Genomic DNA, 27775 nt, shown 5'->3' with positions numbered 1-27775 from the left:
CTGCCGCTCTTTCCAGACCTTCGCCGACGAGCTCAGAAGAGTCTTCGGTACCGGACCTCTGGGGGCAAGGACGAGCTCGTCGCCCATAACCCACCGTCTACGCTGGAGGGCCTGAGCTCGCCACCCGCCACGACCTCCGTATCCAGGCTCGCAGGAGGGAGAGGCATTCAGAGGCTTCGTCATGTCCTACCCCGCCACGCAGCCCTCCTCTCCCCAGGTTCCCAGTAGCCCCCGCCTCCTTCCCGGTGACCTCAATTGCTTCTTGGAGGGAGGGGTGTAACAGGCCTATTGTGTTCACCTGTATTGTGCCCCGGAACCTTTTGTTTACGTTTCGCCCGGTACCTTTTTTGAAGCGCACAGCAGCAATCACGGCGATGCATGTTCCGTGCGTAGTCACGTCGAAAACGTAAGATTAATATGTCTTAAAGCCTGTACTTTGGTTACATAAATGTTGGGTATTGAAACATTTTCCATTAGCCTCAATCTCTAATGCCCTTCAGCTTTACAATACGAGTATCAGTTGGATGGAAATTCTGACCACAATTTAATTGAGTTAATCCAATGAGGTGTTATAATAGGCTACAATGCATCAGTATTATGCGTCTGTAATTGTCTCGAAACAATTTAACTAACTATACAACACACACACACACACACACACACACACACACACACACACACACACACACACACACACACACACACACACACACACACACACACACACACACACACACACACGTGATATGCGTACGATACTTTCTCGTGCGCACCAGATATTACTTTCTCGTGAGCACCTATTAGGCCTACTTTCTCGTGCTCACAAGACCTATCAAATATTAAATTGAGATGATTGCAGTATAACAGAGGGAATTCTGAATAAGAATTCTGAATAAGGTGTGTGTATTTACAGAAAGAGAAGAGCCATAAACTCCAGCTTAAAGTCAACAGTGTCAAGTCTTCTGTCCAAAACCGGAAGCGTTTATCCGATGTTATAACGTAATTTATCACGTTCATTTATGTAACACATTACGTAACGCCCGTTAATTTATGTAAACACATTACGTAACGCCCGACTTTTATTTTATATTTTCCGATTTCCGATTTCTGGTGGATGTTTCTGTGCGTGGACGTCTGCAGCGGAAGTTCGTGTGGGTGGATGTCTGCAGCAAGACTCTCTTGTTAAGGCCTGCATGTCAACGTACTGCCGAGCCAGGCTGTGAGAACAACATCAGTTTAATTTAAATTGTGTGGCTGTGTGCGTGTGTGTGGGCGAGGGTGGCATGTACCAATGACATACTGTATTGTCAAGTATTCTTATATTACATTTCTGTAATATATTATTCATATAGGCCTATTGAAGGTCTTAATCTCAATAGAAAATGTTCCTAAAATTAAAATTTGAAAAATTATCTGACAATGCCTACAATTTAATGATAAACGTAGTTCTAAGTATTAATAAAGTCCCAGTTCACTCTAAATTCTTATGTAAAATGTTTTTGTCAAAATGATCAGTAGGCTATACAGGAAATCATTGTTTATTGAATTAAAATATGCAAGTCATTTATATGACTGTGAAATCAATACATCCTTTATTATTTTCCAGTTACTAAATCATGACAATAAAAACATTTATGAAGACAGTTTTATGCAAAATTAACTTTTAACTGTAAAACCCACAACCCTCATGATGTTAGGTCTAAAATTAAAGGTTGGGGATGGGATTTGCGAAACGCCAGCAGATTTTGAAAATACACAACTCAAATGGTCCTACCCCCTCTCCTTCAACGCTGACTCTGACTCCACCCATTCCAAGCACGAAGGGGTCGCGCGCGGGGCGCAGGGGAGGGGGAGTGCAGTACGACCGTTTGATTGACGTACTTACTGTCCAATGCAACTCGGTGGCTCTGGAAATCATTGGCTGGAGTTTTTCGAGCCCTGCCCGTTCCACAGATGATTGACTTGTTTAATTTTCATGTCAGTACTTCTAACTCAGTGGCTGTAAGTGGGTTATGCTAAGGATTTCAAGTAATTTTGCAAAAATGGCCAAAAAAGCGAATTCCATACCCAACCTTTAATCCAAATAACTTTATTTTCTATACACAACTATATATATTGTGCTTTGTTACAGTTACTGACTGGAGATCAGTAAGATTTATATTTATTTATATTTTACAATTTAATAGTAAAATAAAGATGTTATCTCAACACATCGGCCTGGCCTAAAGGAAAGAGCAGATTGACTGCTTCAAATATTGTGTTGGTCATACTAAAGAATGATTTATTGCTTTTTTAGTGAATAATACAGAACAGAACAATAGGACATAAGGAACTTCATAAATTAAAAAATGGCCAATTAAATCTCAATCTCAATATTGTTCAAAATAATGGCAATTAGATTATTTCCCCAACTTCACTAGCAATACCTCTGCGGCTAATGTGATCCCCTGGCCTGGCTATTGCCAGACTCGTAGATTGCACGTGGTCTGGGGAAGCTGCTGTAATTTTCTTCAGCTGAAGATGCGTGATCATCGGGCCTAGTTCAACTGACTCTGTATGCAATTGGCTGCTTGCCGCTGTCACACTAAATTTATACCGGCTGCCAAATTTGTACCGGGCGCGTCATCCATACTTAATCCATTCCAAACCAGCCCGGCAACAGATGATCGCGTCGTCCGTTGCCTGGTAACGGACGATCGCGTCGAATGACGTGAAAGGTTCACGAACATTCGCGAACCTTCTATCTAGCGATCCGTTATCTGTATTGTGCTATTTCGTCCTTGACCTGCTTTAAACACTCAGTTTACTTGCTAAATTTGATTCAACAATGAAATACAATACAAATATAAAGTAATAACAAGTGTTATCTAGCGATCCGTTTTCTGTATTATGTTATTTCGTCTTTGGCAACATGAGCACGAATGTTTTTTGAAACCCGCTTTAAACACTCAGTTTACTATCTAAATTTGATTAAAAAATGAAATACAATACAAATATAAAGTAAAAACAAGTGTTATCTAGCGATCCGTTAACTGTAGGCTACTATGTTATTTCGTCTTTGGCAACATGAGCGCAAATGTTTTTTGAAACCTGCCCGGCAACGGACGACGCGATCATCTGTTGCAGGCAGGTTTGGAATGGATTACGTATGGATGACGCGCCCGGTACAAATTTGGCAGCCGGTACAAATTTGGCATGACACCGCCGCTTCCATGTCGTTAAACCAGCCAATAGCGCGGCGGGGGGGAGAAGCAAGCTAGGTGATTGGCTGCCGTAAAAACGTATCGTAGGCAGTGTCACGTTAAAATTGTACCGGGGGCGAAAATTGTACCGGCCTACGTCATTTGTTGTTTACATCTTGACAACCTGCCTGGTAACAGACGACGCGATCGTCTGGTGCCGGGCAGGTTGCAAAAAACATTCGCCTCATGTTTCCAAAAGACGAAATAACATAATACAGATAACGGATCTCGAGATAACACTTTTTTTTACTTAATATTTGTATTGTATTTAATTGTTTAATCGAATAGAAACAGACGACGCGATCGTCTGTTGCCGGGAAACGGGCGATCGCGTCAAATGACGTAGGAAGGTTCTTGAACATTCATAAATAAGATTAAACAATTAAATACAATAAAAATATAAAGTTAGCAACGCCAATGAATGTTAATGGTAAAATAAGTGTTCTGTCTTGTCACGCTCAATGAAGGAGTGCAATGAACGAGCATGAAAGTTCGCGAATGTTCAAGAACCTTCCTACGTCATTTGACGCGATCGCCCGTTTCCCGGCAACAGACGATCGCGTCGTCTGTTGCTATTCGATTAAACAATTAAATACAATGCAAATATAAATTAAAAACAAGTGTTATCTAGCGATCTGTTATCTGTATTATGTTATTTCGTCTTTGGAAACATGAGCCGAATGTTTTTTGCAACCTGCCCGCCAACAGACGATCGCGTCGTCTGTTACCAGGCAGGTTGTCAAGATGTAAACAACAGATGACGTAGGCCGGTACAATTTTCGCCCCCGGTACAATTTTAACGTGACAGCAGCAAGAAATGTATTGCCCTTCTCAGACCCTTGTGCAATGCGAATGCCGGAAGAATGGGCGGGGCTACCCAGTCTAGTGATCCCCCCCACGGTTAAATGTAAATGTAAAATGGACTGCATATAGCACTTTTCTTGGCGCTAGCGGTTAGTGGGGGCACAAACTTCACCAAAATGCAGAACCCAGCACACAAGCGGCCACCACCGTGAGTCCCAACACCACCACCACCACCACCACCCCCACCACCTTCCTCATATCCCTCTTCTCCTTGGATTTGGTGTACAACTTTCCACCGTTGTCCACCATAACCTTCTCCACCTTACTCAGTAGCTCATCAACTTGATTCACATCTATTATACAGTTGTTGAATACATGGTACCTGCCTCCACACCTGCGGATCAAATCCTCAAGCCTAGCAGGGGCGCAGGCCAGAAACTGCTCCATCGACTCCTCCAGGTCGTCTCCCCTGGTGAACAGCACCACCGTGTGGTTGCGAACCGCCGCTTCACCAAATACATCAGCCATCATATTGACGGCCAGGTTCTCCACCTCTGTGAAGCGTCCCACCTGGACCACCAGGAGGAAGGCGTGTGGGCCGGGGGCCGTCAGGGCCATGCATTGGCTGACCTCCGTGGTGATCTGCTCCTTGGTCAGGTGTGTGCCTCCAAAACCTGGCATGTCCACCACCACCACCTTCTTCCTCATCCTCCTCGTCCCCCCCGCCTCCTCCTCAACATGGTAGACATGGCTCTTGGTCCCCAGCTGGCAGACCTTGGTTACAGAGCTTCCGCTTAACCTAGACAGGAAGTGAATCCGGCCCAGGATGGTGTTCCCTGAGGCGCTCTTCCCAGATCCCACCTTTCCAATCAGGATCAGTCTCAGCTCTTCTTCTGGGACATTCTGTCCCATGTCTGGACACGGTCCATTTGCTCCTGTGGGTGGAACATTACACAAGCTGTCCATTAAATTGCACCGTCTTGTCCACAAATGACTTTTTAAATCTTTGGGTGAGTTATCTAAAACAATGCTTGGTAATGATATCATTTGAATGGTATATTCCCAGCTTGAGAAATGTTCAGTTTATACAATTCAATAGGTCTAGTATTGGAATACCACATCCGGCCACTGGGCAACTTTTATCACAAACCTTGAGACCTTGTTTTGGCCATGTGATTAGACAAATCCATTGATTTGTAAATGTATTGTAAGAAGTGGATCTCTATGATGACCTCAGCGTGGAAGAATGAAAGATACCGCCTGGACGTTGACAACGAAGCAGAACTGCAGATTTGTGTAAATATTGCAAAAGAGTGCACACAGATTTACAGGCAATTCCTTGCCAACAAATAACTGCTGGAAGCTGCTAGTAATGGGCAAATATCTAAAATAGACCGCTTTATAGTTAAATGCTTAACAAATGTAGCAAAGTTTTGGATGTATGGACATGTTCTCATTGTCCTAAGGTTTAGATTATTTTAGGCTTAACTTTATGTAATTGAAAAGCCTAATTTATGCTTTTTCCTACATCCCAACAACAAGGTCTATGTACCTGACCTTTCTGTAGGCCTATACTACAGTGCTGTGCAAATGGAAATAAATCACATGGACAAATGGTCGTGTAGCAGTTATTGATTTTAAGAAAATAAAATTGAATTTATCAGTGCAATCATTTATGGTATTTATAAATTCATTCATAAATACAATAACACATTTTTATAATTAATTGATTAACATAAAGGTACCGAAAAACACCGAAAAACCTGTGCGATATGTGTAATGTACATTTTGCATTCATGAGTTTATTCTGGTACCGAATCCTGAAAAATGTCTGTCTTGTTGGTGGAAGGCATAGACATAGGCCTATATATATATATATATTAGAGCTGTCAAGCGATTAAAATATTTAATCGTGATTAATCGCATTAATGTCATAGTTAACTCTAATTAATCGCGATTAATCGCAAATTATTTTTCTATGCTAAATATCCCTTGATTTTTTTTGTCCCATAATTCTTCTCATTTTAATTCTCTTATCAACATGGTGAAGTGCATCGGCTTGCCTTGTGCAAATTATTTTTTATTGATAACAACATTGGCATATACACTGATCCAAACAGGACGATACAAAAAAAGAGCCTATAGTGCAATTAAACGACTGCTTTGAACAAATGTCATTTGAACATAGCAGTCAGGCTACTGCTTCTTTGTTGTGAGCCAAAGAAAAAAAAAAAAAAAAGTTTTTTTTTTTTTTTTATAAAATAATTGCGTTAATCGCGCGATAATAATTTTAACGCCGTTAAATTTGGTTTGCGTTAACGTCGTTAATAACGCGTTTAACTGACAGCTCTAATATATATATATACATATATATATATATATATTTAAGCACTAGATCACGCCAGGCTGTGGTATGTGCTCATTATACCACTGTTAAGGGGCGTTGTCCGGCCCCGACGCGCAGCGGAGGGCCGGCGATCCCCTTCACAGTGGTATAATGAGCACATGCCACTGACTGAAGTGATCTATTGCTTTTATACAACGGTTACTGTTATGGCGAAACGAAAGTCATAGACACACTACATTTAAAAAGAAACAAAGAAAGTCAAAGTAGCCGTTTTGTTAAAGAATACAAAAAAGTAGTCCCTCCTGGCTGCCGCTATGCATCGACGGTCGCTATGCAACACACTTTAGCGTCCCTCCGAGAGAAGGCTCCGATAGAGCGGTTCGCCGGCAATTTATCCTATGGAGCACTTCACTCGCCGTGTGCCTAAGCTTTCGTTAGTCTCTCCATCGCCTTGCTCATTCCCGGAGTAACAACATTTACACGCTCTCCATCATCCAACATATGTTTTACTTTGTAACTGTTTCTACTTCCAGGCGCGGAGTGATATGCAAACTTTCACAAAATGATCGGGCGTCATAGCAGTTATGTATACGCTCATTATACAACAGTTGGGAACCAATCATATCGCTGGATTTAGGTCCCCCGTTGTATAAGTAAGGAATAATCACCGAGAGGCCGGGCAATAAACAGTTTGATATGCCCGGCTCGTGGACGGCTTACCGCCCGAGACGAAGTCGAGGGTGGTAACCTTCCGCGAGCCGGGCATATCAAACTGTTTATTGCCCTGCCTTGAGGTGATTATTCCGTTTATTCTACTTCGCGCCGGCCAACATAATAAAACAATTCATATACTTTAATAATTAGCCTTTTTCTTATTCGGATTGCATGCTTATTAAATGTATGCTCTGTTTAAGTTCATCTCCCTCGAAAAGTAGTTCCCTTTAGAACTACGGTGAATAACGTTAGCTCAACTGTAGGTAACGCGTTTCTATAGCAATCACACAAGGTTGCAACTGATCACTAGTTTAACAACGTAGTTGTTACATTCGTATCAAGTCAGCTTTAATGACGATCGATCAAACATGCACTCCTTGGTTTATTTTTACAACGGACCTCATGGTTGAAATGTATGTGATAGAAAACATACAAGCGGCGTATTGATCTACTGTGCTCAGTCAGCAGCAAGTAGAACCGACAAGTCAGCGGGAAATATTCCGGATTAATGCACCCCTCCCAGCCAATCAGAATCGAGCATTCTTAAATGAAGTAGAATAAATATATTTATTCTACTTTCAAGAATGCCGCTTGTATCGTTTTCTACACTGTAAAAAATGGTTGTGAAATTTACATGAAAACTATGTAAAATCCCTACAGAAGAGTATAGTAAACCCAAAAATATATATTTTTCGTTTAAATCACAGTGAACTTTTGTAAACTATTAAACAAAATGTTTTTGTTATATATACAATAACAATATGTGATTATAATCAAATTTATTTGTTAAAACTACAAATATTGGTAACAAAAACAGCGAAATACTGTAATACTCTTAACAAAACAATTATGTTAATTTGACATGCAAATATTGTAGAAACTACAGTTTTAGCCAGTTGATTTAAAAATACAAAACATATATGTAATCATATATACAAGTCTATGCTGTACTTTTAACATGATCTTGATGAAACTATGCAAATTGAGATAGGCCTAATAAAAATTCTCACTGTGAAAAAAATTTCATTGTGAACCTCGAGGTTGCCTATATATTTATAGGATACATAAAAATATACAATTATAATTCCAATGTTTTTTTTTTTATCATGGCTATTTGTAGCCAATCTGGTGCTGAGCTTCATGATGCAGGTTTTATATTGGTGATATTGAGATTTGGTGAGTGAGATTGGTGAGCCAGATAAAAACATCCATGAATATTGGGTCATTTACAGAGGAACTGCACCTGTTTTTTTTTTAGCAAGTTTGATAAATCCGCCTAACTTTGAATTTAAAAGTGTGCAGCTCGTCTCTGATTGGATAATGACGTTAGGGCGGGAGGAGAAGCACGAGCTCCTCGTTCACGGCTTCAGCTGACGTCACCAACGAGCCAGTAGTAGCGCCGCCGCGTCTGCAGAGTGGAGAACACATCAGAAATCTTCGGACTACCGGAATACTTTCTACTACTTTCATTCAACTTCTTTTGGACAAATCGACGATTGGAAGATCCGTGGCTATTCAATCGATCCGGTGCTATTGCAAAAAAGTTTGCAAGGTAAGCTTAAAATGTCGGCTACTTTTCCTACTTTTTGCTGAAAGCACATGGTGTAAGCTAGCACCAGTTGATAATTAGCAGGCGCTAGCAACAGTTGATATGTAGCAGGCTAAAGACCAATAGATTGATAACTCTATAAAAATGATCACCTGCGTCTTTTGTAGAAAGATATTGGTTACATTAAGAGGCTATGTACTACATTGCAGAGTGCATAGGAATGAGCCTCGTTGTCTTTTCAAATGTGTTGGCGCCAACTGTAGTCAAACATTTACCACTTATGCAGCTTTCAAGGGGCATTTTTATCGCGTGCACAATGCACCTGAACCGCAAGCCACTCCTAGAGCTGTTGTTGCAGATTTAAAATGCGCAGTTTCATTATGTGCCGGCCATTTTCATGCAGTGAAAGAGCTAGTGTCTCACTTAAATGATCATATTGGAGAGGGCAGGTCTGTGTCATGTCCAGTAAGTGGTTGTAAGCACATGTTTACAAAAAAGTCATCATTTACTTCTCACATGTGTAGGAAGCATAAAGCATGCTCCCCTGATGTGAGTGCAGTGCTTGTTAATAAAACCTGTTAAATAATTTGTTCATAGGACAGTCCTGCTATTCCTCAACAAGGTATCGGAACCTTGTCAACACAAACATCTCCTCCTTCATTTCTGCGTTGTGCCTCATGTTCGGGAGCTACTACATTTTCAACATCCATTAACCATCTGAGCTGGCTTCAACTCTGGAGTTCCTTCAAAGGTGAGTAATCATGGCTTACTAATTTCTCAGACCTGAGACTGTGGGACCTGGAGTCTGGCTCAGAGGTTCCCGTCTTAAAGGACAGGGTTCGTACAGATGCTTGAAAGTCGGGAAAATGCTTGATTTTAACCATAGTGTTTTCAAGGTTTGAAATGTGCTTGAAATTTGAACACTGTGCTGGAAAATGCTTGATTTTCTCTATATTGATCAGTGTTGTATTTTAACAAATAGGCTACAAAATATTTTTATTCTGTACATTTTTTAAAAATTAAGTCGGAATGTTTTTTTCTCCGCCGTCTGCTCCCCGTGTTTTCTTTCCATGCGCATGCGCCTCACATGGCGATCACTTCAGCAATAGGCCTATCTCACAACTTCCTGGTTCGGCGTTCGATTTTGCCTTCACCGGGTAAAGTGACTTCCGGTCGCGTAGTCCATGATATTTGACAATGGCGCGGTCAAAAAACAAAAGCTTCTGTTGTGTACCTCTATGCGCCAATTCAAAACAAAAACAACCGTATTTACATGTCCACGACTTCCCAAATAATACCCAATACAGCAGTGGCGATCAGACGGAATGAAGGAGTTAATTTCGTAATTCAGAAGGGGAGTACACTGGTCTGTAGTCGGCATTTCTCAGCGGCTGATTATGACGACGGGAGTGCTACGCTGAATACTGGAGCTGTTCCTAGTCGTTTTGACTGGAACAGCTACACCACAGCCCCGAAAAAAACACCCGTGTATAAACGGGTGTCAGCTCGAAAAGCTGAAGGAGAGGACAAAACACGAACGGACCGGAGAGGTACCGGGGAACATGACTACGCGACACGCCCCCCTGCCGGTAAGTAGATGTGTGCTAACTAGCTGTTATGTCTGTTATTTGTGTTCAACCCTTGTTGGGCTATTGTATAATTTTGCCAAACATGGCATGGTTAACGTTAAAACATTCAATCAACATCAGACGTACTGTTAAACTGGGGTTGCATATTAATTCAGATTCAGCTTTATTGGCCAGGTTTGCGAACAAACGAGGAATATGACTTTGGTTTTTACTCTATGTACACTCAACCTATAGTTAATACATAAAAAATAAAAACAGAAAACAGTACAAATAAATTTAATAATAAGAAATATAAATAAACTTAAGTATACAGAATAACAATACAATAAAAAAAAAGGGTGAATACGAATGAATGGTAATGAAGACTTATTTGTCTTCTTTTTTTGTAGGTGCACTGGATGATGCCCTGGAGTATATTGCTGAGCTGGAGGCAAGGCTGCAAGAAATGTCCATGGGGCCACAAACTGTCCTCAACAGGTTTTGTGTGTCTGATCAGACCATGACATATTATACTCGGTTTCCATCTCAAGAAGTGTTTCAAGTGTTTTGGGAGTCTGTTTTGCCCCTCAACACAATATATTCTTCATTGGAGCAAAGCACAGAGGATTGGACAAGAGGCGATTCCAACACCACGCCCTTCAAGGAAGATTCCAGTCATTGATGAGTTTTCATCTACTGTTGTAGAGTAGCAACTGGCCTTAAAGAACAGGTCATTGCTGACATCTTCCAGGTCAGCACAGCTGAGATGGTACCAACTCCAAGCTGGATATTCCCTCTAGGATGTGGGACATTAAAGGGCGAAACGTCAAATAAAAATGTGACTTTTTTTTAATATTGTAGTGATAACAGATGTATTCTAATATGCATCTTTTCATAATGAGCAAGTTTAACAGAGTGCAAATTGCAAAACAAATGTCTTACCAGCATACGCTCTGTAGAGTGTGGACTTGACTCCAGTCTTCCCCACCGACTTGGGTTTCTTCACCACCAGGTCACTCACAGCCTCTGGATGGATTCCCTGAGGCGAACAACAATACAGGAAATGCATATACTCTAGACAAATACTGAAGTGTATGATTTGAACAGAGGACACAACAGCACACATGGGTTCGAGGTCGATGCCACATCTGTGGTTGACTGGTACAGGCCAGGGAAGGTGGAACCACATCAAGGCCAAGCTGCACATAATGCGCTGTCTGGAACAGAGCGGTTATATGGCTACAGAAGCCTTTGCCCGCAGCACAGCTACAGCTCTGAGAGACCCAGTTGTCCAACAGCCTCCAGGGTGATCTGTGAACACCATAAGAATTGAGTTACTGAACTTAGTAGGTAGGACCTTGATATAAGGCCATTGGAAACTGGCAAGGAGCCTGCAACCGCAGAAAAGCCATGTACAGTTCCGTGCAAAACTCTTGGGCCACCATTACATCTGTTGTTTTAGCAATGTTATAACATGAACTAGCCCAGATGTTTGTCCTTTTAATGCACTCAACACATTTCCTTTATTTACGGCTTGTGCTTTAATGAAGAGGAAGAAAAATACATAGGTCTACTCTGTACAGCCACAACATTGCAGCAAGCTAGGTGGGCCAAGTCTTAAGCACGCTACTGTTTGTAAGAAAGAACAATGAAAATGATCTGAACTTCAGAAGAAGAGGAAAACTGCAACTGCAGTTGTTAGTCCAGACAGACTATCAAAACTAACAGACTTGGGCCAACGGGCCCTAACTCAGCAGAAACCTGTAGTATGTGGGGCTCCTCATCGAGCGGTTGCATCTACCTCTCACTACCACCTTTCCATCAACTATATTTGACACTTAGCATGTACATAATGTTAATAATATGTCGCTGATCGGAAGAAAACTGGTCAGCAAATAACTAGCTGAACCTATCCTTGGCTAAACTAATGCTAAAATACTAACGCTACACACGGAGACTTCATAGCCACCATGGCTAATTATATTCATAATATTATAGTCTACACGTAACAAATATGATCATTTTACACACATTTCACACACAGACAATATTTCTGACGATTTATATGGATCGTAAATGGTTTGCTTGTCATCACAAAACATGAATGAGCAAGGCGGCCATTGAGTAGCCTACTGACATCAACAAAACACCTTAGACAACTTACCTTGATAATTGTGTACAAACTCCTCCAGAAAAAACTTGTACCCCTTTGTCAGCCTGGGCTGTGGTGTTGCTGAGTGTGTCTCCACAATCTTCTGCACATCTTCGAATCGCAATTTGGGAATACCCACCAGGGAAGTGGCGAAGAAACGATCCATTTTTGCATTGACGGCAATACAAAAATGACTACGCCGGAAGAATGTTTACCCGGTGTGACGTCATTTCCGATTTTCGTGAGATAGGCCTATTATCCAGAACCACGTCGCTGCTCACAAGGACCTATCGCTCCCGAAACCACCATGCCAGGTTGCCGTTTCAATGCTCACTGGCTTGAAAATGATAAATATAAAAATTGGTTACGACGAGGACCAAATGACCGGCAGGGATACTGTACGGTCTGCAAAAAAAAAAACCCCGCTTCTATACGAGATGTCGCAGAAAAAAAACACGCCATGGTCGGTCGAGGAGGTCCAGACGTTCCTCTCTTTGGTGGCCGAAGAGAGTGTTGTTGTTGTTCTGGTCTTCCGGTTTTGTGCGTGGCTTGGCGCGGTGTAAATGACGTCACGGCAGCTTTCGCGCAGCCGTATTATGACGACCCCGCCCACGTCGAGGAGGTACTCGGGGGTACTCCGTTGTAATGGAAACACACCCGAAAACTACCGTGCCGTGTCGTGTCGTGTCGTGTCCTGCCGTGCTAGTGGAAATGCGCCATTAGTCCCGTGTACGTACTGAAATCATGGACGTATTATGGCTAAAATACCTTTTTGGAAGAGGATCACTTTTTGGCAATACACCGACATACACAAACTATAACCTAGCAACCTAGCACTATTAAAAAAGTTGAAAGTAAAGAATGAATGAACTTAAAGTTATTGTGTTTGTTTATCATTCATAGAGGAGTTTTCCCTTGCTATGTAAATTGTTGTCATTTCTGCAAAAGAGCAACAGACAAATAGAAATGAAGGTAAACAGGGAGGATTATTTGTCATGTATATGTATATATAGTCTATTTAAAGCTTCAGGTTCCTTGAAAAGGTTCACATTTTATCTTGAAAGTGCTGGAAAAGTGCTTGAATTTTACACTTAAAAAGCTGTACGAACCCTGAAAGGAGAATGCCGGCCGTTTGTAATCAATAGCCCTGTTGATTTGAGGCTACAAGTGCTGCAGTAGGAAAAATAATGTGAACATTTGGCTCAATATTTACCGAGTATCAGAACGACAGCTAAAGCAAACCTATTGGGCCAAGCTCCATTAAGTTTTACTTTTGGTTTGCTTGCCCCCATAGGTTTGCTTTAGCTGCCGTTCTGATACTCGGTCAATATTGTGCCAAATGTTCTCGATATTTTTTCCTACTGACAGCACTCGGTAACAGGGCTATGGGTTAAAAACGGCACGCATTCTCCTTTTTAATCCAGACTTTAACTAACTGGGTCTGTCTCGGCCTTGGCTCTATAGGTGTGGCCTGAGTCTTGTTCTTGGTTCTTCTTGTACTTATTTTTTTAAATGATCAATTAATATGCTTTAGTATGCTTTTTTTTTTACAGGTGTTTCTTCTCGATAAACCCAGAAAAAGGAACCAAAGTAGAGAGTAAGAACAACAAGCGTCGTCTCAACCTGAACCCTCGAGTCCTCACCCTGATACAGGATCTCTCCGATCACGAGTGGCGTCAAGCCTAAATATGAACTCTATGTGGACTCTGACTGTTTGTTTGAGAAGAGGTACTTTTAGTTTTCGCTTTGTTAATCCTAAATGTGTATTATGGTAATTAAGGCACACTGTGTAACTTTTCCTGGTAGAGGGTCTGCCACATGCTTTTTTCATTATGTTATTGCTTTGTAGTTATGTTCCAGGTTGTTGTTTTTTACGGTGTCTTACTGCTGTGTTTCTAGATGGCTTGTTTAGGTTTGTTTCCTTACAGGTGGTTTTCCCCCGATGTGTTCTATGTCCCACGGGCACGGACGTGGTGACATCCTATACAGCAGGGTGCATATTGTATGGGGACGATTCCGAAACATAAATATATGTAGCTATCTTCTCAAGTTAATGCGCGCACACACACACACACACACACACACACACACACACACACACACACACACACACACACACACACACACACACACACACACACACACACACACACACACACACACACAGTCCCAGTGTGTTAGTCGGGACACTTCCAGTGCCATAAAGCACTGATAATTTTCGGCACATTAGGCCATGTTTTAGAGGGATTTAAGCCTAAATGTGGACTCTGTTTGTTGTGAGAAGAGGTACTGTTAGGTTTCGCTTGGTTAAATCCACAATTTTTATTATTGTTATTAAGGCAAAATATGTCATTTCTGTTTTAAAGTCTTGCAATGTGTACACTATGTAATTTTTATCTGACACCTGCTTGTTTCCATTTTGTATATGTTGAAAAAAAAAATCATCCAATTGTTTATTGCCGATGGCTGGTAAATAAATTTCCCAAAAGGGATTTTCCTCTCTTGTCTTTTCTCAAAATGTAATTTTGCATGTTTTGCAGCAGGAGTATTAGTAATAATTTTACAGGTGTATAAGTACATTTTACATTATAACTTGATTATTAAAACATAAAAATACAGCATATTATAAATAGATTTTATGTATAATATACAGAACAGCACCATTTAAAATACAAAGTTTTACTGCTGTTCTACCAGTTTAAATTTGTTTTCTGTATGATATTTCCCTGTTAAATTTACTAAAAAAATACAGGAAATAGTCTTTTTATATACAACACTGTAATGCAAAATTAACAAAACATTTTTGTAGAATAAACAGTTTTTTAATGTGATTCAGCCGTGATTCATTTCACTGTAAATCAATTTACATATTTCGTTGGTTAAGTTAACTACTGTGCTGCTGTATTTTTTACAGGAATTCTCTGGTAACCACAGCTGCCAGCGATTCCCTGTAAAAAATACGATATTTTTTTACAGTGTATCACATACATTTCCAACATGAGGTCCATTATAAAAATAAACCAAGGAGTGCCTGTTTGATCGATCGTCATTAAAGCTGACTTGATACGAATGTAGCAACTACCTTATTAAACTAGGCCTATATATATATATATATATATATATATATATATATACTATATATGTTGTCCGGACCCTCCGCTGCGCGTCGGGGCCGGACAACGCCCCTTAACAGTGATATAATGAGCACATACCACCACAGCCTGTCGTGATCTATTGCTTAAATATATACTGACTAGATATTGCCTTCGGCTTCTAAGCATGCGTCAACAATACCACCATCTTGCGCAGGTAAACAACGAGTGGCTCGGGAAGTAGGGGTAGGCCTACGGCAGATGCCCCAGGTGGCGAAGCTTTAAAGAGGGATAATTCTTTCGAGAGCGATCATTTTAATAATTTTAAAATTATTAAAATGACCTTTAATGTGTATCGGCCAATCAGATTTGTCTTGACGCGATTGCGATTCAGCCTGCATATAGCATGCACGCACACTCACAACCAGACTAACATTTATTATTTACATTTTGTGGTCACATTTATTTTCTATTGCTTTCAATTAATCTTGTTTTGTTTTGTTTTATTCTGTTTTTTCTTGATTAATGATTATTATTATTATTTTCATTTCTTCTGCTTATTTACATTTATATTTCATTATATTTAATTTATTTTAAAACACTTTGAATAACTACTGAGTCTGATACTGTTCTATAAAAAGAAATTTGACTTTGACACAACAACGACGAATAAGTTGGTCGGCAGAATACAGAGCCTATGTATAGCCTAGTAGGCTATCTCTGGAATTCTATAACCCACCCACACACACACACACACACACACACACACACACACACACACACACACACACACACACACACACACACACACACACACACACACACACACACACACACACAATTGTTTTTATGAGAGAGATGTGCTTGTGGTAAAGGTAAAAAAAATGTATTACCCCCCTATAGTAGTATTTTAAACAGTGCTGTATCTTCCTTGGAAGGAAGCACATTTTCATCTCCTTGACCCGCGAATGGATCGAAAGAGCGCTTGTTTTATTCAATCTTCGGAAAAATATAGTTTCACTCTAGAAACGCTAGAGGTCAGCAATACTCGCCGTCGCGCAATGACGTCGGTTATAGGAAAAGTGGAATCGAATTCATTTTAAATAGTGCTGTATTTTCCTGCCTTCGAAAGAAGTGCACCTTTTCATCTCGCCTTGACCCGACGACGATTTCCACAAGGGTTAAGGAAAGGAGGCATAATGGTTAGGAGATTTGACAGCCCGTAGAGGCCCCTGAAGGAGGCAATAGGCCTATATCTGGGTGGAAAGAAATAGCCCCCAACCAACGGAACCTTGTCTAAATGTTCATGTCAGCAAGCCAATAATGTACGATTCATTTAGTTACTGAGCTTCTGAAGATAAATTCACCTACCTGACTCCATATTGAATATTTTCTTCAAAATAAAATCCCTTTCTTCGCAAAGTGAGTATATACCTGAGATCAGGTTGAGACAGCAGTTACCGTAGTCTAGGCCTACTGCATCTAAACAACTTCACATGTAGCCTAATGGACACGAGGTAGTTTCACTCAAAGATGTTTCCGTAAACGACACACCAGAATTGTTTCAGTTTCAGTATGAATGTCATGGACATGCGCAGATTAGTTTTTAAACCTAAACGTTGACATTTTCTTTTCACGCACGGAATATGTTTGTGTTTGTGTGCGTGTCCGTGTGACTAGAAACAATTAGACATTATTTTCTAATAATCTTTATTCTTTTGAATGATTATAAATACGTTTTTACCACTTTAATAAAGAAGACACATATTTATTAGATCACATTTCACATTTCTGTAAAGGCACTTCTATGGAAATATTTTTTCAATATTTGTTTTTGTTTCGTAAAAACAAAACTAGGTGTATGATGTTGGATATTACTTACATGACAGAGTTGCTTTCTGTGATCTGGATCAAAGGCTGAACCCAAGGGAAGCGTCTTTTATTTGTTCCAGAGGATTTCATACGTTCGCCGCTACAGACCTTTTCTTTGAACACCGTTACCACAAGTCCTCCTCCTCCACATAGTAGTCAGAGGTCAGAGTGACGTTGACCATTGTAATTTACTGTTCCAAGTGTTGTATTTGTATTGTGTTACAGGGAAAACGACACAACTGAATGAAATATTGATATTGAGGACACAATGGTCAGTTGAACTTTGAAAAAATAAAAGTAAAACATTGCACTGCATGAATGTGGCTGTTTCTGCATACACTGTAATTAAAACAAAAAATAGGCAGCATTTTTTTTCGTCAAAACAACGTGATAATAATAATATGATTTTCGCCATAACGTGATCTCAGGAATATATATAATATATACTATAGCGAACGTTAAGTGTTTTTAACCTCTTATCCCTGAAAAACCAAAAAAATGATAAAATCCTATTGAAACAAATGCAACTTACCGTCACTCACATAGCAGATAAGGTTGAAGAGAAATGCAGCTGACGTGGCATATCTTTGAATCAATGTAATTGTGTATAATGATATTAAAAAAATGTAATAATAATCAAAGATTGGCTAGGTCATGTAAGGTTTGTTTTTCCAATAGCATTTTATTATTATCTTATCTGTTGTTCAGAAGATCAATTTAACTCAAAGTCTGCTGTGGCCAATATACCAACTCTCAATATAACTCAATATACCAAAAAACTGATATCAAGCCAGTTGTCTTCAGTATCAACTCAATTTAAAACCAACAACCCAATTTGTTAAACTGAAAAGGTATCGCTGGGTTTGACTCCCTGAAGTCGAGACTGATCTGCGACATGGAGGAGACCCTGTGAGGACCTGCCGGACTCCGGGCGGTGCCGGAGCTAAAGTCCTGCGCCGGAGTCCGGCAGGAGCTCAGCTCCTTTCGTTCCTTGAATTTCAAGTTAATGCCGGACACTTCTGATAGGGTGGGCCAGCTGTCAATCATTGTGGCACTGGCTCACGGCATAAACAGTTTGTCAAAATTAGTGCAGCAAAAAAGATAAAAGTTGCAACTGAAATCAGCTGGATGCATTTTTCATTCAGTGATGAAGGTCTCCCTAAATCCTCAATTAGATTGCCTTAAGTCAGTATGTTAATGTATCCTGCAGACATACATTTGCAGTTTTGTTAATAGTTATCTATCTTGGAGAGCTACAGCTGGTATGAGAGACAGTTGAACAATATGCAGGGTTGTGTAGTAAATGAATCATTGAAAGCAAATCCAGTTATTGTAACCTTAGAGTAGCCAAGATCATATAGGCCTAGCAAAAAATAAATGTCAGGCCTTGAAATAGACTGGCAAAGTCGAGGCAACTGTAAAGTAGCCTGATACATAATTTGCATTGAATTAATTTGTACCATTTAATCGTGTCACCATGTTTAATTGCAATCGTCTAATGGCCCTCCGCTGACTTTGCCAAAGTAACTGTGGCCCTTGGACTAAAATTGTTGCCCATCCCTGACCTAGAAGTATGGCGGATAGATGAGCAACGCTTGCTACAGTGCACTGGGTAGGATGGTAGACTGATCTTTCCAGCACACATCCAGATGGACACGCCCACTTGTGATGTCAGAAGAGGCCGATTTTCCAAAACGGCTTGTAACGGCTAATCACACAAACTCACAACTGGTAGGATAATATTTCACCTTTAATGTTGAGACATGAGCGCTCACTCCCACCCTCCCCTCCTCATCCTCTCCTCTCCCTCCTGTGGTCCGCAGGGGACGCGACGTACCAAGACATCTTCCGGGACATGGCGTCAAACAACCCCGAGAATCTGAAGCGACGCAGCGCCGATCCAAAGTCCTAGAGCGAACACACACACACTCACACACACACACACACACACACACACACACACACACACACACACACACACACACACACACAAACACACACACACACACACACACACACACACACACACACACACACACACACACACACGTTGAGTCATAGGTCAGCTGCTGCATAGAGAGGTCCCAGCAAAGTGGAAAAGCAGCATTTGATCTGTATGCCAGGTCTGGAATGACTTGCCATAGCTACGGCCTGGACACACCAACCAAAACAATTCCTTCTAACAATGTGTTTTTGGTATTGGTTTATTTTATTCTGTCTTTTTTTTTTTTTTACTGTCGCCTATGCCTCAGCGACACAAAATACGTACTTTTTATCAGACGAACAAATAAAATGCAATGCATGATCCTTTTAGTCCGTTTCGAGGTTGCTTGCTTCCGGTGGTTCATGGTTCATGTCAACGGTTGGATTTGATTACGCCGCCAGATGGCAGCCTAACTCTGCACACGACCGGCTTCTCGTGGCCAGAGTAGCGCCCCGCACATGGGACGCTTTTTGGTAGGACGGTGACGTTGTAAGAGCAACAAAAATGCTATATCTTCAAGCCAGGTAATAGTGAGAGCTTTTTCAATTTTGGTTGAGTTGAGATTTGGTGAAAAACCAGTTTGATCCTTTGTGGTATGGTCGTCTCGGGCTAGGTATGACTCGGAGAGTGGTAAATATTCAACAAGTGGTTTATTACAACAAAGACATGGTAAAGAAGCTTATGTTCTGGAGGTGGTTCATGAAGCATCTCTCGAACACAGGTAAGAAAAGTTTATATTGGAAGTGGTCGGACTTGTAAATAAGCCACGCCTTAATGTTCTAATTTACCCAGGTAAACCTTTGGTCTGTCATTGCCTTAGCGGAAATGGCAAAGTGGCCATATTTGTAGTCCTTAACCCGTCTACAAACTCATAAAACCTTATATGGTGTGTCCATTATGTGGAGAAGAAACCATTCATGAATGTTAGCTTGAAACATGTCATCCCTTGTTGGTAAGGGCCGGATCCACCTGGCGTTCGTAGAAGAGGATGGATGCAGATTGTTTTCACAATTTCGTTATTGTAGGTGTGCCAGCCGTCTCGAGTGACGCCTGCCCCCACCAGAAGTATTTCACTTAGAAAATGACCTATGAGGAAGAAAGGGCATGTGGACTTTATATATATATATATATATATATATATATATATATAGTACCATCATGTACACATTGGTCTGTAACCGCAAGCCTTGTAGCATAAGCATGAATCTCAATCCAGTTAATGAATGCTAGGCAGTCTGCATCCACTCTGATCTGGAAGCTTGAAGCTGTACTCTACAAATGACTTCAATGTTCTTCTTACCATCGTCAGTTCCTGATCCGATATGGCTGATAACACTCACCAGCTTGTACCGGAATGCCTCCTGAAAATAAGGAAAAATATAGACAACGTTCTAGCTTACATATTTCTGAATTGAGTATAAAGATGCAGTATAAAAGTTACATGAACATGAATGACAAGCACAATAAATGTTAAATGTAATCTATGTAGATGTTTACCTGTGTGGCAGGCAGGAGACCGGAAAGATCCAGTGCTCTGCAAAGAACCACTGGATGATTCAACTTTCCTTTTATGCCATTTTTGTCTTTTTCAATCCGGTTCAGATGGAAGATAAAGACACTGGGGGAAGTGGAGCATAAAGAGGAAAAGATTAAAGATATTTTTGTTGTTGACGGAGACGGAGGGGTGTTAAGGTAGGTTGTTGAATCTTTGCTGCCTATTGTTCACTGTATATTTGTCTAACAGAACTAAACATATAAAAATAAAATCAAACAAGACTGTGTTATACTGTCAGTTGATGTGTTAATATGGTGAAACTGGTTTGGTTAATTTATTTAAAATAACTATCCAGAATATCCAAGCAATGTGTCAATGGATCAGTTCATTATGTGGTCAGTGTGTCTAACCTGGGCAGTGTCTTCAAGGCACAATGATGTGATCCGCAAGAACCACACAGGGTCTGGAAATAAAGGTGCTCAAGGACTTTTGTTGGAGGTCATGGAAGAGGTTAAGGCTCAACAGGCTCTGCAGGACAGCGTTCATGTAGCTGCCGGAAGGAATCTTTCGTCATTCAAGATTGTTGTTCCTTATTAATCCTCGACAGGAAATTTGGGTGTCACAGCATATTACAGTAAACTGTATGAACCATTTTCAAGTTGCAGGGGTTTATTTGCAGGGGTTGAAACTGGCCCTGCCAGCAATATGTTTGGCCTATTATGAAGTCTGTCGGTCTGTCTGTCTCTGTACTCTGAGCTCTCCCGGGTAAAAGCTGAAATATGCAATAAATTCGAGGAGAAAATGTCCGACCTAGCTGCTTCTCTGAGAGGGGAGATGGCTTTATTAAAAGACGAAAATGACCCGGCCATTGACAAAAGGGCTTATGTCATTCCACCAGGTGTGGGTGTGATTAGCTGGTACAAGCCGTTTGGAACAGGGAAGGAATTATTTCCATAAACGACATGGAAATAATTTCCATTTCCATAGTGACATCACAAGCGGATGTGTCCACCTAGATGTACACTGGATAGATCAGTCTACCAGCCTACCCCTTGTGACTGTAGCAAATGTTGCTCATCTATCCTTCATATATCTGGGTGGACGCGTCCACTTGTGTCACTATGAAAATCATTCCTTCCCTGTGCCAAAAGGCTTGCACCAGCTTATCACACCCACACCTAGGGGCATGACATGAGCTCTTTAAAGACTCAAGTGGAAACTCAGAATTCCGTCGGTCTGTCTATCTGTCTACTCTTAGCTCTCCCGGGTAAAAAGCCGAAAATATGCAATTAACTCGAGGAGAAAATGTCCGACCTAGCAGCTTCTCTGAGAGGGGAGATGGCTTTATTGAAAGACGAAAATGACCTGGCTATTAAATGTCCCATGGCACGCTACTTCATGGATAATAATAATAATAATAATAATAATAATAAATAATAAAAACAATTTTATATTGCGCCTTTCAGGATACTCAAGGTCGCTTCACAAGAGTGGGAGGTGAGGGCAGGCCCGGCTCTGGGCATAGGCAGTATAGGCGAATGCTACGGGTGCATCCATCCGCCGGGGGCACCGAAAATATGGGATATATATACCCTGGATGAGGGTGTATGTGTTGGAAAGTGAGTGAGAGTGCAAAATGAGCAAGGCGCTGGGGGTGGGGTCATGAGTTAGAGGCCCTAGGCCTCAGAGAAAAGGTGTGCTTTCGTGTACTTTTTCAAAGTCTCCACGGAAGGGGCACGGCGGATGTCGGGTGCTGGTTCCACAAAGTGGGGGCGGACACGCAAAAGGCCCTATCCCCAAAGGTCTTGAATCTCGGGCGGGGAATTGCCAGCTGGTCCTTGTCAGAGGACCTGAGCGACCGCAGGGGGGTGTCGGGGGGGGAGGGAGGTCAGAGAGGTAGCGGGGGGCCAGAGCATGAAGGGACTTGTACCAGTTAAGACCCTGGCAGCTGAGTTCACATATTGCAGTCTGTCCAGGGTTTTAGAGGGGGGACCAGTGTGGCATTGCAGTAGTCCAGGCTGGTAGAAATGAAGCAGTGGATTAGGGTTTCAGTAACTGAGTCTGAGAGTGAGGGTCGGAGTCGTGCGATGTTCTTCAGGTGGTATCTTATGACGTTCTTAATGTTAAGGTAGATCACCAACCTTCCTGAGCAGTGACTTGGGGGCCATTACCATGAGTTCAGTTTTATTGCTGTTCAGTTTGAGAATGTTGGAGGTCATCCAGGTTTTTAGTTCTTGCAGACAGGTTTGGTGCTGATGTATAGTTGAGTGTCATCAGCATAACAGTGGAAACTGAGACCGTGGTGACGAATAATCTGGCCAAGGGGAAGCATGTATATGGTGAAGAGGAGAGGGCCGAGCACAGATCCTGCGGTACGCCATGATTGACTGGAGCCAGGGTGGATTTGGCATCTTTCAGGGTGACATATTGGATGCTTATATATAGGTGTTAGTGGGCCCTTAATACAGTATTTGAAGATGTTCAAGAAATTCAGCCTTGGTGCAGAGTAACAGCCACTACGAGCCAGTCCCACAATGAGCTTTCCACAAACGTGCCGTTTTTTAGAGGCGGGTCAAGGTGGAGGGTGAGGGTGTGGCCCTGAGCAGCTTGCGGCCACTGTATCATGCGCTCGTGTTTACATTGGAATATATCGCAATGGCAAGGAGCACACAGCTTTTGGCCGTGTTCTGTAAATATTCTAGACCACTCCGGCGGGTCCTGGAGCTCTATATCTAAATAATATCATATTATAAATAGATATCTATATCATATTAATATATATTATCACGGCAAAAAGCTGTGTGCGCCTCCAGACGATATTATGAACCTAAAAGGACTGCGTCGGGCTCTCCGACGTCTCTGGTTTTTCCACTTCCACGTCAATCTGAGGTAGACTGAACCGCGACATGGAGGAGAAAGGGTTGTTACCCGCGATTGTCCCCCGCCGGAGCCCTGCTGCCGAGGCGGTCGGTGGTGCCTCGGCAGCGGGCAAGCGGGCAGCGGGGCTCCGGTGGGAGACAATCGCGGGCAACAATCTCTTTCTCCTCAACGTTGCGGTTCATGTACTTCAGGGGTCAAAGTCAAAGTTCCTTTCCCCAAGTTCCTTCTCAACCATGGCTGAGATAACCCCTTAGTACGAGTCTCGTTGTAGAAATACCAGAGACGTAAGAGAACCCAGCGTGTTATGCGCCGCAACACCAACAGCAGAACAGTTATCCAAATAATAAAGTGTACAACAGTCTTAGCTCATTGTCTCATTGGCAGGCCAAATTCTCTAGGTGGGCAAAGCAGAGAAGGTGAGGTAACCTGGCCCCTTATAACGACAAATGGGGTAAAGTCTAACACTTCTAACACATCTAACACAAAAGGGCTCATGTCATGCCACCGTGGGTGTGATAGTGGGTGTGATTAGCTGGTACAAGCCGGAACAGGGAAGGAACGATTTCCATAGTGCTAATCATGCCCAAACTTCCCTGTGCCAAACGGGTTACACCAGCTAATCACACCCACACCTAATGGCAGGACATTAGCCCTTGAAAGACTCAAGTGGAAACTCAGAATTCCACACTGAAAGAGATAGCTGCGTCTGCTTCCGAAACCGTGGTGGAGTTGCAAAACAAAGTTAAGCGCCTCTTTAACCAAGTGGAACAACTGTCTGATAAATGTGTGGATTAAGAGGGACGATCTAAGAGACAGAACATACTGCCGGGGTGCGAAATGGAAAAGAAAGTGAGAAAACTAAGAGGGTTCAAAAAAGCCCTGCCTGGACTTAACCGAGACCCGCGGTGACAGAACGAGCCCATAGAGCCCTAAAGACACATCAGAATGGCGGGTTACACTACTGTCACACCCATGAGGAAATCATATGGACAGCTACTGGCAATAGCCTACTAAGAATCTGAAATGCAGAGATCCAAATCTTGCGGGATCTGCCACAGGCCGTAGCGAAAAGACGAGCAGCATCCACCCTCGCGCGGAACCTGCTACGGGACAAAGTGGGAGTGAGATTCGGGCTTCTACCAGCACTTCGGATCCCCAGGTAAAAAATATTTGAACTTGACTCTTAACTTAATTAAAGACCCTTGTCGATCACTTCTAGTGTGTGGATGTGTCATGTTCTTTTAAAAAGGTGACCGAATCAGGATCGCTTTTAACTCACTTTATTTAGTAAAGGTTTGGTCAGGTTTGCTCTCTATGAAGCAAGAGGAGGTGAATTGAATAGGCACGCGTGGACAGACAGCTGGAGTAGGGTCCAGCTGCAGCCCCGGAGAAGAAAACCCTGGCGTGGCAACAACAACCCAGGTGCGCAGAAAGTACAGAAAGATAAAGGTCAACTTTTTTTACTCACTGCTATCAGAAACCAAAGAAAAAAAAATCAATCAAGGAAGAAAGTGAGACTGTCAATATGCTTAAAATATTGAGTAATATTCTTGTTAAAGCCGTGCAGTGGTTTGTTTACTTTTCACTAAATTCGAATATAATAATACCGTGCCCTTTTTGAAAAATGAGCTGCACTTAACATGAATATTACTCAATATATTAAGCATATTAACAGTCTCACAAATAAATCACTTCCGGCACACCAGAGTACTTCCGTCGCGCCTGGGTTGTTGTTGTCACACCAGGCTGTTCTCTCCGGGGCTGGAGCTGGATACTATTGCTTAGCTGAGCATCCAAGGTTGCCCTGCCTCTCTAGAGTCTCTAAGGAGTATTCCATCAAAGTCGCTAACTAAAGTGGCGCTTAGTTGATTAAGCCTGGGTTAGAACTAACGGCAACTTCCACTTGAGGCTGAAGCCATTCAATCAACCAGGGGCGATTCTAGGTTCTGACTTTTGGGGGGCTCAGCCCCCAAGAAGACATAAATAGAAGTATATAAAGGAGGGGGGGGATTTGGAATCTCGTAGATTTTCTGCATTCTGCTGCATTATAGGGTGACCTGGTTGAGATCCTAAATTGATTCTGGTGGGGGGTACATCTATTTATCTATCAATCCAACATATTGTATATTTTTGAACTCTGCTGGTTTATTGTCAGAAAAGCACACACCTTTTTTTAACAGTTTAACCTCAGTTAAACTCATAATACCAATGAGTATTTCATCCCGAAGGAAAGGTTTACAACACATTTTGGCTAGTCTCTAGCTCTTAAAGAAGAAATAAATTGTTTATAACTTAACCTTTTTATCTGAGTTATAGACAACACTGTTGTAAATGTAGTGTTATATTATCCATGATTTTTCTTTTGTCCTGTCCAAGATTCTGTGACCTTTATTTTCTTAGTTTCTATGCTGTTGCATGTCTAAGCAAATAGATAAAAAAAAAGCTAAATAATGCAGTTCTCTTCCACTAAAGTGATGAAAAGAAAAAAGACTGTTTGGATGAAGGAATAATCAAATGGATGCCAACTATGATAACAAATTTGAGGTATATTTAATTTCCTTTGGGTAATTTTCACTCAAAAATGACCATATTTCCCCCTTTGTTTTAACTCTAGATTGGCTCACGTTGTTATGGCAATGAAAATGCCCTCAGCTGATTAAAATACTGCCAGCGTTTTAGCATGAGACCCCGGTTGATTGGTTGGCTAGCGATGTTGGAACGGATAACATGTACTGGCTGGGCAAGGTAAAATAAAACTCCATAAGAAAGCCTCAGTTTCAGCTATTCTACAATGACTTAAACTCCTAAACTCATTAATTAGCTTAGCGTTAAATGTATCTATCATTTTGTTATTTTATTTATATTTAAAGGGTAGGCTAACTGTTCCTCCTAAATGATAAAAAAATAACAAAGTAAGAGAATATCCACTATTCCCTTTAATGTATTGGCCTGCTAAATAAGAATTATCTGTTATTTGTCATTTTCATACAGATGTAGCTCAGTACAGTTAACACAGGCAGATTCAGGGTCCAGCAAAGTGGAAGCTGAGCTAGACCGAGAACAACCCCCCAGGAAGGGTAGGTGCATCTATGAAACCAATGATGGTAAACAGAAAGTGGCTTGCATGCTGTTACAAAGACAACTCTATGCTCTCCTCAGTAGCTTTACCTATGCAAAGCGATTTTGAACCTTTTCACCCTTGATTCACCGATGGTTGCTTATTTAGTTATAAAATATTTGATGTATTTGCATTGCAAATACATCCCAATGTAGACATGTATTTGCATTGCAATACGCAGTGGCAGAATTCTAAGTAGGAAGTAGGATTCGAAGTAGGATTTCCACAGAAGCAGAAGAAGGTAAGGCAAGGCAATTTTACTTGTATAGCCTGCTTTTACAATCAGTTTGTCTCAAAGGGCTTTACATAGCATGAGCATCATAACAACATCCTCTTCCCTTAAACCTTCACATCCACCGAGTAAAAACTCCCAGGAAAACCCGCAGGGGAAAAATTGCAGTTGATGCAGAGGGATGGAGCTGTGGAGAATCTGTGGAAATAGAGAGACTGCGAGACGCCAAGGCCAAACTACAAGGTGCGAAAGGTGAGGGGGGGGGCTCTACTTAAATTTAGTTAGAGTGTCTACCTCTCTGACCCATGGAGAGAGCTGGTTCCACAGCAAAGGAGCCCAGTAACTGAAGGCTCTAATTCCCAGTCTGTTTTTGGAGATACTGGGAGTCACTAACATGCATTCTGGGAGCCAATGAAACATTTAATAAGTCTCTGAATGACTCATTATTGTGCATTTAAAGATGTATATTATTACATTACAGCATTATTTGTGTTTTGTCCTGGGATGACAATACAAGAGTTTGCTTTGTATTCCAACTGGCCTGTTATGAGTCAATTTATATAGATCCATTTCAAAACATGTTAAGTAGCTATAGGACAAAGCTTAATACATCCTGGAATGAGTGAAGCTTGCATGCTGACATGTTAAAATGACTGTCACAACTACCATGAGCAAAGAGCAAAACCATTTCTTTATAGTGTGGCTAGCCTATTCGATATTGAATGA

General features: G+C 41.5%; 1 protein-coding gene across 2 annotated transcripts; it reads right to left on the bottom strand.

Annotated features, from left to right (window-relative positions):
• Positions 1–3977: 3977 nt before the first annotated feature.
• On the bottom strand, positions 3978–17493 carry LOC115529805 (GTPase IMAP family member 9-like). Of its 2 annotated transcripts, none has more exons than XM_030338888.1 (2): positions 17351–17493; positions 3978–4981 (listed from the first exon to the last, which is right to left on the bottom strand). In XM_030338888.1, the coding sequence occupies exon 2, from the start codon at positions 4956–4958 to the stop codon at positions 4215–4217; it is 744 nt and encodes a 247-aa protein (XP_030194748.1). In that variant the 5' UTR covers positions 4959–4981; positions 17351–17493; the 3' UTR covers positions 3978–4214. The 2 variants fall into 2 exon arrangements, with proteins under 2 accessions (XP_030194748.1, XP_030194749.1); XM_030338889.1 differs by lacking the exon at positions 17351–17493 and adding an exon at positions 16840–16958.
• Between the last annotated feature and the right edge of the window lie 10282 nt (positions 17494–27775).

This window comes from Gadus morhua, chromosome 17 (assembly GCF_902167405.1).
Source record: "Gadus morhua chromosome 17, gadMor3.0, whole genome shotgun sequence".
NCBI classification, from domain to species: Eukaryota; Metazoa; Chordata; class Actinopteri; order Gadiformes; family Gadidae; genus Gadus; species Gadus morhua.
Note: the sequence above shows the minus strand (reverse complement) of the source record. Positions and strands in the feature narration are given on the sequence as shown.